Source organism: Anabrus simplex, chromosome 8, assembly GCF_040414725.1.
Source record: "Anabrus simplex isolate iqAnaSimp1 chromosome 8, ASM4041472v1, whole genome shotgun sequence".
NCBI lineage: Eukaryota > Metazoa > Arthropoda > Insecta > Orthoptera > Tettigoniidae > Anabrus > Anabrus simplex.
Genome location: NC_090272.1, coordinates 226,903,813 through 226,925,335, shown reverse-complemented (window position 1 = coordinate 226,925,335; position 21,523 = coordinate 226,903,813). Strand labels below are relative to the sequence as shown.

Below are 21,523 nucleotides of genomic sequence, written 5' to 3'. Positions count from 1 at the left end.
CCCATCTTGGACTACTTCACAACCTGTCAGCAAGTAGCCTTCGTGCTTGACAGCTACCTGTAATCAGTGTGCTTTAGCAGAGAGAGACCCTGCTGCAGAACTGTATGCAAACACCTCTTCAGCAATTCTCCAATTTAACCGGGCGAGTTTTAGAGGCATGCGGCTGTGAGCTTGCATCCGGGAGATAGTGGGTTCGAATCCCAGTGTCGGCAGCCCTGAAGATGGTTTTCCGTGGTTTCCCATTTTCACACCAGGCAAATGCTCGGGCTGTACCTTAATTAAGGCCATGGCCGCTTCCTTCCATCTCCTAGGCCTATCCCATCATCGCCATAAGACCTATCTGTGTCGGTGCGACGTAAAGCCATTAGCAAAAAAAAAAAAAAAACCTGCAATTTCTTAGTAAACATTTGCAAGAGATATATGTAATCTTTCCATTGTCTCCATCTAAGTGATTTGTTGATAAATGTTGCAGTTGTGTCAAGATGATATTCATCAAATCCAGGTGGTTTATAAATTGAAATGTGACTGACAAAGGTACTATCAAGGGTTATGAATTTCATGTTGTTGGTCCGTACTGAACTGAGAATAACATATGAATAGTAACACAGTAAAGGTTTCCACCTATTCAGTACTAATATGTATTTACAATGTTATAAGTTATAAGCTTACTATCTGCGCACTTTTTAGCGGTAGATTTGTGTACGGGTTTGAGGAGCAAGGAGGATCACTTCCGGTTCCGGTAGTACTGCCAACTGAATGGAAATGAAATCTGAATTGAATCGATAATATGATCGATCGATATGAATATTCTAAACCTTTGTTATCTTAAGCCAACAACTGTGTCACACTCACCATTATATAACATTATAAAACATTTCTCGATGCGAATCTTATTCCTAGAGTGAATTCTATAATTTAGCTTTGCTGTGTAAATAACAACAGTACTAGTACGTAAAGTGTACGCCAGATGTCGCAAGCGATGCATAAGCGATTCATAGTTTGTATTTCAAAAGTTGCCAGTACGAATCTCGAAGATTGCCGAGGTTGACCGATTCAGCACTAGGGCGTAAATCTATCACTAAAAAGTGAGCAGATAGTAAGCTTTCGGACCTCCCATTGACAATCAATATGAAACCTTCTGGAGTGGACAAGCAAGAGACCGAAGCATTCCCTGACTGCAATTTCAGTGCCATCATTATTTGCTCTTGGTGCGAGATTCAGTTTGCTTGCAGCACTGCCTTCCCACAGCATGTCACCACAACACAGAACGAGGGGGGATAAGACATTTGAAAATTCAAGATGCTGTACATAATGTTAGCACTTACTGCAACACCCAAGGACACAGACACAGCAATAAAAACACATAAATGGCAAAATTAACATAAATCACAAAGTTACTCACCTTGAGGGCAGTAGCATAAAAAATAACGTGTGGTGGACCCAAACATAAAGGAATAAAGAGGACAGGATCTTAAAGGTTGAAAGGTTGCCAGGTCAATATCGCTAACTACCAAATAAGAAACGAAATTAAAAGTTAAATCAAAAAAATTTTACTTAATAAATTAAACTTTAAATTTAATTATATATATATATATATATATATATATATACACACACACATTTAAATATCTTTTAAAACCAACAAAACTCAAGAAAAATGAATTGAGAAGCAAATGCCACTTAAAAGAATTTTGAATAGAATGAAATAAAATGAGATACCTATATAGAGTATTACAATAAAAGTAAATATTTGGGAGATTTAAAAAAATTATATCTTTAAATAAATTAATAAATAATGTTTAATTAAAATGTTGAAAAATTAAAATATTGAAAAGGTTGCAACCAATTTAATAAATTATAATTACTTGGACCATAAGGAAAATTCATAAACCAAAACCATTAATTAGATGATCAACTAACTTAAATTTAATTCCCACTTGATAAATGAAATTTGGACCCGCAACTACAATAAACTGTTTAAAATTGAAATTTGCTATACATTCCTACATCAATAAATAAGCTATACACATGGACACACGCACCAAAAACAAAATGTGGCTCCAACAGTAAATAAAAATTACAAGAATAAATAAATGAAGTTTAAATGACAATAAATAAATGACAGAAAACTTTCCCAACTAAGTTAAATATTACAAGGGAAAAATAATATACACATTCCACAATTAATAACAGAACACGGACGCACACAACTGGAGCTAGACATTACCGAAGCCAATCAATAATTCATTAAAAGTAGCCAAAGCCACCAAAAATTAATGCGTGCCCACCAGATAAGATAATATATGATGCAACAGATAACAAAGGATAAGACCGCAAACAATGAGGAGAATGGGACAAGGGAACGTTAACCGAATGGCATATATAAAATTAAAAGGCAAATTTCAGTTTCTCACAGGCTCGACGTTATAGAAAAAATAATAATAATAATTATTATTACTATCATGGATGAGCCTCCGTGGCTCAGACGGCAGCGCGTCGGCCTCTCACCTCTGGATATCGTGGTTCAAATCGCGGTCACTCCATGTGAGATTTGTGCTGGACAAAGCGGAGGCGGGACAGGTTTTTCTCCGGGTACTCCAGTTTTCCCTGTCATCTTTCATTCCAGCAACACTCTCCATTCTCATTTCATAGCATCTATCAGTCATTAATGTATCACTTTGGGAGTGGCGACCCCATCGTACTAAGAGCCTATATATAGCTTCATTCATTCCATCCCTGACCCGGTCAGTGACTGGAAAACAGGTTATAGGTTTTCATTTTCACTATCATGGATGACATTACGAAATTACATTTACATTTCATTAAACAGTTTGCCAGAAGCTTAGTTAATTTCGAATAGAGGACAGGGCCAGATGCGTGCATGAGGTATCATAATTTAGACCCCAGAAAAACACAAATAACGATCCCATAACAAAACATTGGGCAACACACGCAATAACAGCACAGTTAGAAAGCAAATTCCAAGAATGAAGAAAATTAGAAAGGAATACACAGACCAAAATTTAATAATAATAATAATAATAATAATAATAATAATAATAATAATAATAATCCCAAAGAATGAATAGAAAATTCAGCACGAACGATAAGTTAATAAGTTTAAACCAATAGAACAATACACAACCCCATAAGCGCATAACTAGCGATTCCAAATTCCCTCACAATTGAATTACAATTAGATCTTGAAATTTTAGGCCGTAATTATACTGTTTACAAGGTAGTTACATGTTTAAACAATTAATCTTGATGATGAATTGGTCCCTTTTAAGAAAATTTCATTTGCAGAAGTGAACACAGTACAGTTACGTAAGCAAATGGTTGCCGAAAAAGTCCTTTAATGTATAGGTTAGATTCACGATAAAGTCTTTTACTTCAAATAATCCACGGCCTTAGAAGAGTTCCCAAAAATATTAAGATTTCACTGTACTTACATCTTTGTGGTAGAATATCCAATTTCACAACTTACACCACATTTATAAGCTAGCCATGCCGGTAACGGTCAACACTCACAACATTTCTCATATAATAAGTTTAACCTCTTAACATACCAATTATTTACAAAATTGTGATCTTTTTTTACCTATTTTTTTAATTGTTAAAATGGGCTATTTATTGAAAACTAATGACAGTAGTAACAATGAAAAGATACTTTTCAAACTTAACAATGAAATATAAGCCACCGAAAAGTTCTTGTTTTAAAATCCCGAGTATACTCGTTATATTTTTTACGTGTTCTAAAATAAATAACTCAGCACTAAACAGATGGCAAGTAATACAACATGACACTCAATACTGTTTGTATGTTTGTGGCATGTGAAATGCCCTAAAACAAGGATCAACACACAATGCTACATCGGGCGGGAAAGCCGCGAAAACGTACTGCCTGAGTCACCGACATCCACTACGGTTGAGTCAGAGACATCTGTTTGCAAAAATAGGACCCTGAAGTAATAATTTCATAAACATTTGGCAGAAATATTGAGAAACAAAAGGAAACGAGTATATTCGGGCTTTTAAATTAGGTACCGATCAATGAGCGACATTCTCGAGTATACTCGGGATTTTATTTTGTATAAATATATAAAACCCCGAGTATACTCGGGCTTTCATGTTAAGAGGTTAAAGGTAGGTTGGAGCCACAATAAATTTACGTTAAAGGCATAGCCTTAATTCTCCACCGCTTAGCCTGGAGTGTCTGACTCCATTTTCAAGACCCTCCAACCACACCAAAATGTCTTCCAAAGTACACACACTGACACAGCCATCTTGTACTACTGTCGCCAGAGAAGTCGAGCTCTCTACTCCAAGCGACCCGTGTGCACAGAGTGGAAGTCCGTAATGTGCATGCGCGCAACTTATCGATCCACATATTGAACGAATAGGGAAGGATCCAGCAATGACGTAATAATCGCAGATAACAGTTTTAAAATAAATTCGCATTGTAGACTGCACAAATAGGCGAGCGTTCCAAACAATGGATGATAATGAGAGATAACATTCCAATACATAAGCAGATATCCCCAGATAAATACTTGTTGCCATTTTCATGTCACACTTACATGTCTCATATTTCACAGGTACAGTGTGTTTGGGATGTTATGGCTGCAAACGTTACAGCTGTGTGCCCTACTTTCATAAACCTCGTTTTAGGGGTTGCAGAGAATTGCAAAATGCCGCACTTCACACAGTGATTTATCTCCCATTGAATTGTTAGAACTCTTGTTTGATAATGAACTGTGGAAATTTATTTTTATATACAAAATTATGCTTTGTTTAGGAAATGTCTAGGTCAATCATTGTCAAAAAGTGAACTGAAGTGTTTTATTGGGATCCTCATTATAACAGGTTATAATAGCTTCGAGGCATGAGGTACTTTTGGGGCTCGTCTCATAATATGAGGAACTAGTACAGAGAAATGAATGGAAAGAAGTGATAGAAAATAGAGTAAAGATGAAAGAAAATTTATCTGCTCCCTCCTGGTCACAGAAAAATGTAATGATTCTGATTATTAAGTTCAGTATTAGTAATGTGTTCTTTTCTGAGTCGCATATTTTTAAAACCACTGGCAGGATCGGCTGATATTATTTATTTCTTCATGGTCCAAACCTATAATTTAATTTGAATTTCAATTTCATATTATAAATTTGTTCGAAAATTTATTGTTCAAATTTTAAATTTCACAGTCTAGCTTAAGCAAGCAAAGGAAACGAACGTGTCGTGTGGTGTGTGCCGGTTGAGTGGAGTGGAGAAAGAAGGGGGGAGTGGATGGGTCAAGTGGAATGTGACAAGGAAGAATGAAGAAGGGAAGGTAAAGTAGAGATTGGAGTGAAGTGGGCGATGTTGTTAGTGGCAGCGGTGGTCAGCGCGCTGCTGCTTATTGGGGGGATGGAAGGAAATCGAGGCCCACAGAGCAGTAGCAACATGACCTGGGAAGATATAGAAATGATAAGGAAGGTGGTAAAGGAGGTAGTGGAGGAGCTCTGCCCATTTGAACAGTTAAAAAAGATGCTACAGGAGCAAGTTAAGGAACATGAAAAGACAAGGTAGTGGATTCAGGAATACACAAAAGATACTAAGACAAAAATGGAAAACAGTGAGAGAGAAATTGTGTCACTAAGGGAGAAAATAAAAAATATGGAAGAGGAGGTCGTAAATCCGAAGAAAGAAATTGCAGCCAGCAGTCAGGATCATAGGAAGAAATCAATATTTATTTACAGTGTGGAGGAAGAAAAGGCAGAAGTTAAAGTGGACATTATTTATAAAGTGGTAGATGTCATTCAAAATAAAATGAAAATTAACTTTAGTGAGGTCGATATAGATAATGCTGAGAGGGTAGGTAAGGTGAGAGGGCGCAGACCCATAAAAGTGTTGCTGATATCCTCATTAATGGCGGACATAGTGAAAAGGAACGCTGGCATTCTGCAGAGTGAGAAAATAGGAATTAAAAGGGATTTGGGAAGAGAGGGGAATAAGAATTCCAAAATTTTGAAGAAACATTTAGTGAGAGCAAGACTGCAGGGGTTGAGGGCATATATTAGGGGCCAGATAGTGGTGGGGAATTGGACTCGAAATTGGACAGTGACGAAATTGAAGGCATTGGAAGAGAGTTTGAAGCAAGAAGAAATCAGTAGGGCAGGTGAGGACGTGCATAATTGTAAGACAGGAGCACCGAGCAGAAGTGATATCTTAGAAGCGGTTTTAGAAGGACTCAGGGAAGCAAAAAATTATTGGAGGATTGAGGCCTGTGCGAGAGAAGAAATAAGGATACCGGAAGAAACGGTGGGGGGGAGCACAAGAAATAGCAAGTGGTCATAAACTAAGTGAAAATAATGGTTTGAGGGAGGAAGCAGAAGTAAAAGTTGCTTTGGCTAAAGGGAGAAGCTTGAGCTTAAAGGAACTGTTGGGGTAAGAAAGGTAAAAGTGATGAAGGCATAGTGACGAGAAGTAAAAAGTCAAGTAGTATTAGTAAGTTAGGTGTTGAAGTGAAGGTAAGAGTGATTATGATTAAGAGACAGATGTGGTGGGATGTGAAGGCACATGATATAGGGTAGATTGTGTTTGTTAATTGTATTTGAAGGTTGGTATGAGTGATTAAAGAGTGAGAAAAAGGGAGGCAGTGAAGTATGATTAGCAAATTGAGGTATGAATATGATAATTTTTATGTTATTTGTATTTAAGTGAATGTAAGATGTATGAGAAGGGAGCATGGGCACCCCTGGAATTCTAAAAAGGTTGATGTTCAATTGTTTAATATCATACCAGATTTTTTTCATAAACTGAACTTACTGACAGTCATCTAGCATCAGTTATAACCAGAAATTTCTGTAAACAATTTAATGTTGCTGACGTTATATTGGTTTTTATATTCAAGAAAATTGTTGATGTGCCCCCTCCTCCGTGGAAAATATCCTGCGGGCGCCCATGGAAGGGAGCAGTGTAGTAAGAGGCTGAGTTGGCGGTATGAGATTGGAAAGTATAATGGTAATTATATGTTAACTGTATTTGAAATGATTAGTTGAATTTAACAGGAAGTGGGATATAAAGAATGATGGTAATCAAAGTTAAGGAGAAGAGTTGTGAAGTTAAAGGTAGAGTGTAAATAAGGTAATTTGGAAGAGTGATTATTTGAAGGATAAGAGTTTGATTTGGATGATAAATATATTTGAATGATGAGTTGGTGGTATGAGGTGGATGAACGGAGTTGTGGTGCCAAAGTGTGATTATGCAAAGAGTGATTTTAGTTATTTAATGTGAGGGTGGCCTGAAGGTAAATGAGAGGGGAATGGTAATGGCTGAGTGATTGTGTTTGTTAATTGTACATGAAAGGAAAGTATGATGGAAATTTTGAGTGAAGGTTGCTAAGAGTGATTATGTTTATAGTAAAAAGAGTGTTTGAAAGAGTGAGGAAAAGGAAGGTAGTGAAGTATGGTTGGTAAATTTTGGTATGGTAAGACGTGATGGCAGAATTTAATGTGGAGACTCACTTGGAATTTAAATGAGATTAAGTATGGTTAAATATACAGTATTTGAAAGATAATAGATTGTTTTGGAGGTGGAGTTAGATAATGATGAGTAGTAACAGAGAAGCAGTTCAAGGATAAAGTACAACGTGAGCAGAATACAGGCATACAAACGCGGCTGGTGACGTAATGTAAGTCTGGATTCAGCAAGCCTTAGTAGGTCAAGAAGGAGGATGGTAGGAGGAGTGGAATGTGCTAAGGTTTGCGTGTCCAGTCAGGAGGGATAGGAAGGTCTTTGACGTTCATAATGCCGTTTTATTTCCACATATATGATGTCTTTTAATTTTGCCGCATTACCATGGCTATCGGATCTCCGGAAGGGAGTTGACCGTGGGCCATTTGATTATTATTATTATTATTATTATTATTATTATTATTATTATTATTATTATTATTATTATTTTGTTCTGTTTGTTTGCTTGTATTTTTTTGTCCAGTAAGTGGAGTTGGAAAACTGGAGCTTGTCTAGGTTAGGCATGTTATTTTTTCTCCCTTAACAAATCATAAGGTAATAAATACTGTAGATCTGGAGGGAAAAAAAAAAATTTAATTTATACAAACTTGTTAAATCTGGCAAAAATGTAGCATGAAGCATAAGGTAGTAAGATTCAATTCTGTTTTGTCGTGTTTTAGTTACGTAGTTTCTTCACTGAACATCTGCACACAGACGAGGAGATCAGATTGGTGTTGGAGGGTTCTGGATATTTTGATGTACGCGACAAAAATGATGAGTGGATTCGCATAGAAGTCATTCCTGGTGATCTAATCATCATACCAAAAGGAATATATCATCGCTTCACTCTTGATACAAAGGTAATAAGCTGACATAATGTAACACATATAGTTGATAACTCAGTCTAATGAAAGTGTAATTTTTTTTTGCTAGTTGTTTTACGTCGCACTGACACAGATAGGTCTTATGGCGACGATGGAATAGGAAAGGGCTAGGAGTGGGAAGGAAGCGGCCGTGGCCTTAATTAAGGTACAGCCCCAGCATTTGCCTGGTGTGAAAATGGGAAACCACGGAAAACCATCTTCAGGACTGCCGACAGTGGGGTTCGAACCTACTATCTCCCGAATACTGGCCGCACTTAAGTGACTGCAGCTATCGAGCTCGGTAAAGTGTATCAGTGGATAATTTACCATACTTTGAACTTGGAAACTTGGATTTAGTAAGATGGAGACTTTCCAGAGTATGAGTGGTGGTGGTGGTGGTGATTATTTTAAGGCAACCATCCCCTCTTAACACTAATGGAGGATAATAAAATGGAATAGTTCTGACCCTTGTAGGAATATCAGCAAAAGAAAGGGAAGGGTCACAAAGGACACGAACGACTCTCTAGGCCTTGGAAACATAGTACCATTGGAGTCAGAAAAGAAGGGAGTTCAGATATGAAAGATGAAAGCAACGAGGCTCGTGATGCTACTCTCAGCTTTGCTCGTACACTCATTAATGTTGATTGTGGTGTGTATTGGTTAACCAATCCCCATGGAGTGCTAACCGGTGAGCACCGCACACGGTGAAGTGACGAACTCTGCTTGTATGGTACATGCGTAGATTGCACTGCAATCTAGTGTTTATGTTCTAAGCTTCTTGCATTTTAACCCATTTCTCCTTGACATGGAAGGATAAGCTTTTGATAGTGTTTTGTTCAGTGAAATTTGAGAGTTTTTCCAAAGAATGTTTATCTCTGCCATCAGATGCAACCGCTGCATTTGTCTCCTGTCTAGTGACCATTATGCACACTTAATGAGAGTTTTTAAGTTTTTTATATGGATTGTTGTTGCATCAGTGAACCTAATGTTTTTATGAATTTATAGACATACTAGCAAGATACCCGTGCTTCGCTACGGTATTATACTGAAATTTATAATTGAATGCTTATTGTCTTAGATATATAATCCGCCGAAATTCGCGATCTTACTCGTTTTTTGCGAGAATCCACCAAAATTCCCGATCTGACTCGTTTTCTATTAGATTACGGCACGTTTCTTCCCATTTTCCAATCTTCCTTTCCAGCAATCGATTTCGTACTTCCCGGGCTAGTCTCAGGTATTCCTGCCGGTCAGTTGGGTCCGAAAATCTTTGCCATCTTTTCCTATAACTTTTTTAATATGGATAAAATCCTTCAGGAGATCCGGCGTGGTGTCATATTGGGTGCCATGGCGGCACTGAACCCGCGGCCGGACTGCATTCTTAGTCATTACCCGTCCAGGAGCCTTTTCCAGCGCGGTCCGCACATTTGACGACGGTACGGAACATTATTATTATTATTATTATTATTATTATTATTATTATTATTATTATTATTATTATTATTATTATTACTATTATTACTATTATGTGTTGCTGGAATGGCTGATGACAGGGAAAACCGGAGTAACCGGAGAAAAACCTGTCCCGCCTCTGTTTTGTCCAGCACGAATGTCACATGGAGTGACCGGGATTTGAACCACGGAACCCAGCTGTGAGAGGTCGGGGCGCTGCCGCCTGAGCAACGGAGGATCCTTATAAAAACATTAAGAACAGTAAAATCAATTGGTCTCACCTCCTTCTACACCCCACCGCCGTTAAGTTTATTTACGGCCTACCGCCACCCTCCCCCCAAAAAAGTACTAAAACAAGGCTCGTTTCTTTATGTTTAAGGGAGATTCCAAACACCAATGTTCACGTCTATTACCTTCAGTTTTGAGATATAAGTATCCCCATAAATATAATTTACTTTTTTCACTTCATTTCACACTACCCCCCCCCCCCAAGTGAATTTTCCCCGCAAAAAATACTTGTTTCTTTAATAGTAAAGGATCTTCTAATTACCAGTTATCACTACTCTAACTTCTTCAGTTTCTGATTTATGTGTCCTCATGAAAGGAATTCAACTCCTTTACACTCCCGCCCTCCAAGATGGTTTCCCCCCAAAAACGCGTTTTTTTTTAAGGAGATCCAAATACGAATTTTCACGTCTGTAACAACTTTAGTTTTTATCAGATGTATGTATTTTCATACAATTAAGTCAATTTTTCAATTATTTCACCCCCCCCCCCCTTTCGTTGGATTTTCCGAGAATACGTGTTTCTTTACTTTTAAAGCAGATTGCAAATATCAAATTTCACGTCTGTAACATCTTCATTTTTGAGATATCAGTAGCCTAATTAAAAGAATTCAACACCATTTTCAGTCACTTTTACCCCGCCCCCTCCTTCACCAAAGTGGTAAACTAAAAATACACGTTTCTTTAAGTTTAATAGAGATAAAAATACCATTTTTCACTTCTGTAACATGTTAAGTTTTTGAGATATACTGTAAAAATTCTCATTTTAAAATTTCACCCCTTTTGAGTTCCCCTTAAGTGGAGTTTCCAAAAACAAATCACCTCTATCTCTTTACATTTGCAGGAGATTCCAAACACCCACTTTTTATGTCTGTAACATTTTACGTTTCCAAGATATTCTGTGGATAGAGTCTTTCAAAAAATTCACCCCAATTTGTCACTCCTGTCTAACCGCCATTATTTGGATTTTCCAAAAACAAAAAAATTACGTGTTTCTTCATTTTTAAAGGAGATCCCATATACAAATTTTCAGTTCTGTAATATCGTTCGTTTCTGAGATATATGTATACTCATAAAAGGCATACAACAAATTTTTTACCCTTTTACAAACCTCCCATTGGGATTTAGAGGAAACATAAAAATACGTGTACCTTTATTTTTAGAGGAGATTCTAACTACCAATTTTTACATCTGTAAATTTTAAAATTGTAAGATGTAGACACACTCATTTTAAAAAAATTCCCCCCCCCCCTCCTTTTCACCCCCCAATATTTGCATTTTCCAAAAACGAAAAAATACGTGTTTCTTTACTTTTAAAGTAGATTCCAAGTACCAATTTTCAGGTCTGTAATATCTTCAGGTACTGAAATTTAAGTAGCCTCATTAAAGGTATTCAACCCATTATTCACCCTTTTACACCCTTCCTATTGGGATTTTCGGAAAACAAAAGAATACGTGTTTCTTTATTTTTAAAGGAGATTCTAAATACCAATTTTTACATCTGCAAACTTTAAAAGTTTGGAGATACAGATTCACTCATTTAAAAATTTCACCCCCTTTTCAGCCTCCCATTAATTGGAATTTCCAAAAACAAAAAAATACGTATTTCTTTATTTTAAAAAGAGATCAAAAGTACCAATTTTCAGATCTGTAATATCTTCAGTTTCTGAGATGTACGTACCGGTATCCTGAAAAAAGGCATTCAACCCATTTTTCCCCATTTTCACCCTTTTTCACCCCTCTTATTGGGATTTTCTGAAAACAAAAAAATACGTGTTTCCTTATTTTTAAAGAAGATTCTAAATACCAATTTTTACATCTGTAAACTTTTAAAGTTTTGAGATATAGATACACTCATTTTACAATTTCATCCCCTTTTTCACCCCCTTAGCGACGGAATATCCAAAAATCCTCCCTTAGCGAGCACCTACATCTTAATATGAATATATCACCAAAATTTCATTTCTTTATGTCCAGTAGTTTTGGCTCGGCGATGATGAATGATGAATCAGTCAGTCAGTCAGTCAGTCAGGACAAGTTATTTTATATATATAGATTATTCCATTTATTGAATTTTGTTTGGTTAGGTTAATCTACAATGTATCTAATGGGTCGTTGTGATCCTAAGGACCGAACAGGCTGGGGACTTGGGTTCGATTTTAGGTGCACCGTGGCAATAACAAGACTACACTTCCAATTCACTCACAACTCCCTTCACCTGTATTATGCAAAGCATCGGTACACCTTTACAAATACACAGATAATCAAGGAAACTAGTCTTTACAAATATGTACAAACTTGATATGTGAGAGGGATTTTCTCAAGTCTCTGTCCTCTCAAATTCTGTGTAGACAAGCTAATTTACAATTGAAATATGCCTGTATAACTTGGTGAATACTTGGCTTGTGTTTCAGGATCTTCTTTCTTCTTCTCTCTGCGACGTCGTAGTTGTCTTGGACGTCGTGAAGTCTAGTTGAAGGAAAGTGCAAATCCACAAAGTCAATCTCAGTACACTTAAATACTATTGTTCCCCAACTCAAGTCCAATTTTCTTTACTGTAATTTTCTGGTTAATTATGCATTTGTTAAGCATAATAACACTCTGTCGTTATTTAAATTTCTTTAACAGTGGGGTAGGTTTACTCTCTCTGTGTCTCTATGGCTCACGGCTACGATGCATAATTCACGGTAGCTGGAACAGTTTTCCCTTAGAGTCACCTGTGGCTTACTGCCATGACACATCTTTCACAGTAGCAGGATAGATTCTCCCTGAGCACTTCCCAATCTCTAGCTTATATGTTTATTCGCTACTTTCTAAAATTTTTCCAGTGCCTTCCTGAATACCATCCCCTACTACCACAAAATTCTGTTGTCTCTCAGTCTGATTGGCTTACATGTTCCTCCCACTAACTAACGGGGGAGTGTCGTGGAACACTCTACAACAAAGTATTTTTCTGATACATCGAAATCACTGCGTGGCATAGGTGACATTTCTTTCCACTGGCTTCTTGAATTACCCTTCAAGGTTTCCTACTGCATTTCTGTTTGTACATTGGCGCCGTTCTGTCCAATGATGATGATGATGCTTGTTGTTTTAAGGGGCCTATCATCGAAGGTCATCGGCCCGTGTTCTGTCTGATATTTCACAACATTGCACACACACACTGGGCTTGCTTCCACTAAACTTTGCTGTATATTAAGTTGTATTAAATTACATGCTTTGAATTTTTCGAATTTCCACTCAAAATTATCACTCACGTAAATATTCAAAGCACTGTAACTTCCTACCGTTGTTATACATTCGCTTGGATTCGAGAATCGCTCGAGTCCGTTCGCTCGGCACTGATATGAAAGGGGCACGTCATGACACACGGTTGTGACAGGGCAACTACTTGATGCCCAGCAGGGAAGGTAGGATTTCCCTCATTTAGCCCTTTAATGTTTTCATTGGAAATGTTTTAGTCTTTTATAATACCGTATTTCACGGCATAATCGTCGCCACCGCGTAATCGTCGCATCCTTTATTTTCAATACAAAAATCTGACTTTAAACCTTTAATTACATAATCGTCGCACGTCCAAATTTTGTTCACTAATCTGGTTAAAAGGTAAATGGAACTGCAACGTAAGTTGCACATGAATGCGCAATTTAAATACGTGTATGGTTTATGGGCAATTTGGCAACACAGTCACGTTTGCGACATGTTGCACAACGTATAAATAAATAATACCGGTATATGTACGACGCATGGCTTACCGGTAGACTATCGGCAGTTTGACAACGTGGTCGCGAGACAGTGTACTATTTATTCACCACCTACATATTATGCTTACCGGTAGGCTATCGGCAGTTTGACAACGTGGTCGCGAGACAGTGTACTATTTATTCACCACCTACATATTATGAGTTCCCATTTGAAATACGTAAGGCTGTAAGTTATCGCTTATCGGCAACCTCGCCAGGAAATACCGGCTAGGTAGGTTGAATGGACCTCGAACCAGCCCTCAGATACAGGTAAAATTCCCTGACCCGGCCGTGAATTGAACCCGAGGCCTCCGTGTAAGAGGCAAGCACGCTACCCCTACACCATGGGGCCGGCTCCTGTGTTATTGCGCACGAAGTGAAATCCAAGACGATAACGCAGATTTCCACGGAATTATTCAGCCGAATTATTTACGATGTCTCAGTTGTCATCGCTAGACTCTTATCTTACTACTACGTCATAAGTGTCCGGGCATGGGATGAAAAGTTTTATCCAAGCAGTCAAGATAATTATTATCCAATGCTATTAAAGTTTTATTTTATAAACTCGTCAGTAATGTAATATAAAATCATCAATAACTGGGAAGAAATATTAACCTAATTACCGTATGTTTAAAAGAAATTGAAAAAAATGAATGTTTGTTACTGACGTCTCGGAATACAGTCAACTATACAGTAAATCTACAGTACACCGCGCTAGCTAGAGCTCCGGTTTGCGAGCTTTGCGCAAGCGCAGTAGTGTGTCGCAACCAACGAGCTAAACTGATAAATTGTTGCATGCTTCCTTGCTGCCTAACAGTATTGGCTGCTCTGGAATGGACAGATCACAGATGCATTTATTTGTTTCAGATTTACGTGATTACTGTAGACATGTGTGCGTGAGAATTTAAGTTTTTAATTTGTGTTTTGGGTGTTTGCAGAAATAATTTGTTTTAATAGTGAACAATTACGGAAAGTCATTTATATCGCAAAACATTAACGTGTGAAGCATTTATAAGCGATTATGGGTAAATATAGAAACTATTCTGCGGGCTTCAAGCTAAGCGTAATTGCCTTCGCTGAACAGCACGGGAACAGAGCTGCAGAAAGAAAATTGTCTGTGAGTGAAAAGCTGGTGCGTGACTGGCGGAAAGTAAAGTAAAAAACAAGCTAAAAAGCACAAACCCTTCTAGACGCGCGTTTAGAGGTCCTAAAACAGGGAAGTTTCCTATAATTGACGAAGAAGTGTTTAGGTACGTCAGTGAAATACGTAACAATGGCTGCAGTGTATCATATGAAATGTTACAAATTAAGGGACAGGAGGTAGCGCGCAAACACAACATACCGGTAACTCAGTTTAAGGCAACTCGTGGGTGGATTAAGGGGTTCATGCGACGACACAATCTGTCAGTGCGAAGGAGAACAACACTAAGCCAAAAGTTGCCTGCTGATTACACGGACAAGATTGTAAATTTTCACCGATTTGTCATACGTTTGCGCAAGGAAACTTCGTACTTGCTTTCTCAAATCGGTAATGCCGATCAGACTCCAATATTTTTTGATATGCCTCGCAACAGCACTATTGCGCTAAAAGGATCGCGGAGTGTATTAATGAAAACCAGCGGTAGTGAGAAGTTGCGATGCACGGCAATGCTAGCCATTACAGCTGACGGGAGAAAGTTGCCGCCTTACATCATTTTCAAGAGGAAAACGATGCCTAAGAATATACAGTTTCCCCGTGGAATTCATGTACGAGTGCAACCAAAGGGTTGGATGGACGTAGAACTCATGCTGGACTGGGTTAAAACTGTGTCGAATAGAAGACCTGGTGCACTACTAAAACAACCAGCTCTGCTTGTTTTAGATAGTTTCCGAGGTCACCTCGTGAACGAAGTGAAGCAAATTCTCACTACAAATAAGACACGACAGATAGTCATTCCTGGTGGCCTAACATCTGCTTTGCAGCCACTAGACGTATGTGTTAATAAACCCTTTAAAGACCACTTACGTCGATTTACAACGAGTGGATGATGAGCGGCGATCAGCAATTGACGCCCGCCGGAAATATCAGGCGTCCACCCTTGGACTTGTTATGCTCGTGGGTGAAAAAGAGTTGGGATCTTATACCACCTGAACTAGTCTCCAAGAGCTTCAAAAGGACTGGGATTTCGAATGCACTAGACGGTTCCGAAGATGACGCAGTGTGGCAGGGAGACGAAGAATCTGATACTGGTATTAACAGAGGCGAGGACGGCGCATCAGATAGCGAAACCTGCGATAGCGACACCGAAGATTTGGAATAAATTGCGTACCAGTAAGTCCGCATTTCACAACAAAGCGATAATTTTTTGCAAGTGTAATATTTTAACTTTAATACTCAAATACGTTCATTTTTATTTTCAGGTTGGAAAAACGTTCGCCGAATTGTTGCGAAAAATTATGAATTTTGTTTTAGACTATTTTAATTATTTTGATGTATAAACGCGAGTATTACGTGCATCTTAAATTTGTATCAAATACAATTTAGTTATAAATACATTTTTTGAGTAATACAAATACTGGTATTCATCGTATAATGGTCGCACCCTACAATTTTTTTCGAAAATTTTGGTATAAAAAGTGCGACGATTATGCCGTGAAATACGGTATATAGTAGCTGAAGATGCCCAACATTTGGATGAAACATGTACTACTAACTTTTATCACATGACTCTTCTCTGAGTAAATGAAATATTGAATAAGTGGATGTATGTATATTGACTCTGTTGGATAGGGATGTTAAGCCTTGACCACACCCATAGGCATTATTTGACAGGAGTAGGCTATGTGTCAACACTGGGTTTCACCCTCTTCCCACTTCAATATCATCATCTTCTCACACACAGACTCACAGGTTACCCATGGGCGTCAAATAGAAAGACCTGCGCCAGTTGAGCTGAACATGTCTTCGAACACTCCCGGCAATAAAAGTCATATGCTAAATAATAACAAAAATGTTTTTCCTCCTGTTCTCTTTCATTATCACCGGCTCTCTTTCATTTGCTCAATCATGAGTGGAGATGGCTTTTACAAGCAAGTGCGGGTTGTTGAGTGGGGAAATAGAGAATGTTTTAGGAGAGCAGTTGAGTGATTCTCATGAAAGTTTGTAGATTCAGATGGTGATTTGAGTGATGTGGATAACATCACTGTGAATAAAGTTGTGGTGGTGGTTTTTGTTTTAAAGAGGAAATACAACTAGGTAATCATCCTCTTTGAACAAATTAAATGGGGACAAAACTTAAAATAAATGTATTTATTCAATGCAGGAATATATTTCATTAAGCCAAAAAGTCACTAATGCATCAAAAGGGAACCTAAGTTCCTTGAATAATGGAACACTTGAAAATGTATATCCCCTTAATTAATCCACTCTCACACATAAAGCGAATGATGAGATCAGCAGTATTCACGTCATCGGCTAGTATTAGTTCGAGTGTCTCCTGCAGGCCAAGGTTCCGTCTTAGGCCAGAGAGATCAGTGTGTTCTGTGAGAATGTGGGCCATGGTGAAATCTGCACCACACAGGGGCAGGTGGGAGAATATCTGTTGTATTTTTTGGCATTTATGTGTTCAAGCTAGAGTTACAATGTGTGCATTTGAGTTTGTAAAACCAGAATCAGAATATTTATCATTATTATTGATCATGTGGGTATTGAAAACTAATTTAGAAAAATTATTTAGAATTAGATTTTCACCCACAAATGAACATATGACAAGTTTCTCTCACAGTTTTACTTCTATCAATCAAGATTTATCATCATTCTCCTCCACCCCACAGTATCCCCTGCCAGTCGTAAGAGGCGACTAATAGGGGCTCCAGGGGCTCTCAACTTGGGAGCGTGGGTTGGCGACCACAGGGTCCTTAGTTGAGTCCTGGCATTGCTTCCACTTACTTGTGCCAGGCTCCTCACTTTCATCTATGCTACCCAACCTCCCTTGGTCAACTCTTGTTTTGGCTCCTTCACGAAACATGTAATAAAGAGGATGATACCAGCATTAATAGCAATGAGCGACATCAAACTGCTACGAAGACTATCAATTAACACGGCCAAGAAGGGCTTCTTCAGTAAAATAAGTCCCATCACTGCTTATGGGATACAACTCATTTGGTCCTACCACCAAGAACAACCTAAAAGTAATTGAAAAAACAAAGGCATCTTTTCTGAAGAAGAGTTTGTTTGTCGCGATCTGCCCCACCCAGACTAACTTATGAAATAGCCATGGAATTCTTCCATATAGATATAAGACTAAAGATTTGCTTACCATCCATAGCTGCCTACCAAGACCTGGGGCCTGTTCCGCGAACGCACTTTGCAAATTTGCACTTATCACTTTTCAGTTCTTGCAAAGTGCAAAGTCTTTCTGTTCCACCATGATCTAGGTTTTACTTTTCAGTTTCTTTGCAAAGTGAGAAGTCTTTGCGATGAGTGATCCGATCATGTTTATTCCATGGGCAAACTGTATAATACTCCATGTTTTTAATACTTTATTTTTTACAGTGAATTTGGCGATAATTGTGGTACTGGCAGTTTTCAAGTTCTGATCATGGTGGGAAAAAAAGAAAATTGCAAGAAGCTAGCGGTGTTAGAAGTCGTCAAGGAGAAATGGGACATCCTTTTTGGCAACTTCAAAAATAACCTATCACATGATGACAAGCAATCCGCTTGGACTGAAGTCCTAAAGAAAGCTCAGTCTTTGTAGTTAGCTGGAGCCGAAAAATCTTGGACGTATGCGAGGGATAATCTATTTGGATTATGGAAATGTTGTGCACTAGTAAGTAAATATGTACGTTTTCATTAAAAGCATTAATCGAGAAAGTATCGCTTAAATCAGTTTGTATAACCTCACATATGTCGATGCAGCATTTTACATAAAATTGTGATGTAGAAGTGATTGGAGAATATATGTAATGATTTCATCTTACCTATATATTCTGTCTGAAGCATTAAATTCGTGCTTTTAGGCAAAAAGAGATAATGCCAAGAAAACTGAAAGTGAAGAGGGAAAGATAAGCAATTGGATGAGGTGGATGCTGATATCTTTGACATCCTACAGAAAGATTCGGCCATTTTAGACAGGTTGAATCTTCCAGAAAGTTACATGGAAGATCAAGTGACCGTGGAGCCAAAACCGACTCCTGCTGAACTTCCCAGTGGCGAAAACCTACAAAATACACCGAGGAGAAAGAAAAGGAAGTTGTCGAATTCCCCACGTCCTATTGCTAACAGTGAAGATACGGTGACAAAAAAAGCTGAAGCAGGAACTTCTCCGTGTGGAAATGTACCATAGGAAGTTGCAAAGTTTGAAGTTGGAAAGGGAATTGGAGATACCACCTTCAGAATTTACTAGTGACATTGCAGCTTCTGCTTCGCAGAATTTTGTCTACACTACATACATACTACATACTAATACATACGGTAGCCAACAAACGTATTGCTTGATTTGAACTTAAATTTCATAGTAACATGTTTATTGTATGTAGATCAGTAGAAATATAGTATAGTAAATAAAAATGAATGTTATTAATATAGTACCAGGCTGGGTTTCGCAAGTCAAGGTCATGCGCCAAACAAATCCTGAACCTCAAAACCATCATCACTTACAAAAACCTAAGCGCCTCACCCTACGTGGCAACATTTGTTGACTTTCAGAAGGCCTACGACTCAGTAGATAGAGAGTCACTCTTCCAGGCACTTGCTGAGCTGGGACTAGATAAGAAAACCTTGAATCTAGTGAAAGCAACTCTCACCAACACTACAGCCAGAATCAAATTCAGAGGGGAACTGTCCCAGAGCTTTGAGATCAAAACAGGTGTTAAGACAAGGGGATGGCCTATCTCCAATCCTCTTTAATTGCCTACTTGAGAAAGTCATTCGGGACGAAAATGCTAAAGGATGGCTCTGGATTGAGAATTGGCTACAAGAAAGACAAGTTAACAGTTAACTGTTTAGCCTTCGCAGACGACCTTACACTCCTGGCATCCAGCGTGGAGGAAGCTATCCATCAACTATCCTCTCTCGACCACATAGCAGCTAAAGTAGGGCTGAAGATCGCCATCAACAAAACACAGTTTATCACCAACATCAAAGATGCACCTAAATCAATCCCACTGGGGGACAAAACAGTACAAAGGACTAACTCCTTCAAATACCTAGGAGAATGGATAACCCCAAACATGAATGAAGATCAAGCCATGAACAGCAGATGCATCAAATTGGAAAATACCTACCACCTATGTAAGAGTATGTACAAATCCAAATCCCTCTCACTTAATCTCAAAATCAGGCATTACACTACTGTAGTGAGACCATCAGTACTATACGCCTCAGAATGCCTAAACATGGTAAGAAAAGGGCAAGTTAGAAAACTGGAGCTGAAGGAAAGGAAGATCCTGAGAAAAATCATGGGCCTTATTAAAGAAGAAGGCAAGTACAGAATCAGGCACAACAACGAACTGTACCAACAATTGGAGAGCATTACAACATCTATGAGGAAGAGGAGATTGAACTTCTATGGTCATATCATGAGAATGGACAATCAGAGGCTCACCTCCAGAATCTTCCACACCATCTCTAGAGGGAAAGCGACTAATGCCAAGTGGGCAAGACTCGTCAGAAAAGATCTTCAAGAATTGGACATTGCTCCCAGTGAAATTTATGACAGGAATAGGTACAGAACGTTGATCAGAACATCAAGCTCTCTCCAGTCACTAACAGAAAAAACAGTACGTCCGGGAGGAGGTGTGAAATGGACCCAGGAGCGAAAAGACTTTCACAGTGCAAGGATGAAGGAGTACTGGTCAAAGAAGAAAGCTGCTAGAGATAAGAACCACGTGGTCCATAGCAGGCCCAAACGGAACTAAAAAAATAGAAACAGATATTACTGTTCAGTTCACTTAGAGAAATATCTCAACAACAAATTGAGTTTAGCAACGGCGTCTAGATCTGGTGCCTCATCATTTCCAGGATTGGGGTCTTCATTTTCATCCATTAAGGTAAGTAAGTCTTCTTCATTTTCTCTTCCAACCTTACGTGCAATATTATGCAATGCAATGCACGCTAAGACCACCTTTCCCGCTTTTGTTGGACATAATCGTAAGTGGTTTAAGGAGGCAAAACGTTCCTTTAAAATTCCGATACTGTTCTCAACAATACACCGTGTCGATTTATGTGCCTTCTTAAATCGTTGCTCAACTGCATCATCAGGATTTTTATTAAGAGGGGGTATCAGCCACTCTTTTAGTCCATAGGCACTGTCACCTAATATAACTGCTCCTGGGAACGGCCTCCAACCTGAGTCAAAACGTCTACATACAGCAATGTTTCTTAGGACCCTGGAATCGTGCATGCTACCCGGCCAACTAGCATTAGCACTGTAGAAGGTCAAGTCTGCACCACTAATCACCATAATATTAAGAGAATGATGCCCATGTCTATCAACATAAACCTCCTCGTGCTCAGTAGGAGCATCAATATTAACAAGAGTACCGTCAACACATTCGCTCACAGAAGGAAAGCCACCCTTCATTAGAAATTCCGTCACTATATTACGTGGATTATCAGGCCAGCGTACTTTGTTAGGAAATATTACATTTACTATAGCATCTACGACTTTAGTAACAGTTCTGCAAATAGTTGATTTTGATGTCCCAT

General features: G+C 38.5%; 1 protein-coding gene across 4 annotated transcripts in view; it reads left to right on the top strand.

Annotated features, from left to right (window-relative positions):
* Window positions 1-21,523, top strand: part of Adi1 (acireductone dioxygenase 1) — a 44,763-nt gene that overhangs the window by 13,209 nt on the left and 10,031 nt on the right. For 3 of the 4 annotated variants that reach the window (XM_067152737.2, XM_067152740.2, XM_067152736.2), the window contains exon 4: window positions 8,175-8,354. In XM_067152737.2, the coding sequence (XP_067008838.1) occupies window positions 8,175-8,354 (180 nt within the window). Of the gene's footprint in view, window positions 1-8,174; window positions 8,355-18,370; window positions 18,645-21,523 lie in introns of all 4 variants that reach the window. The other variant, XR_010860882.2, reaches the window with a different exon arrangement.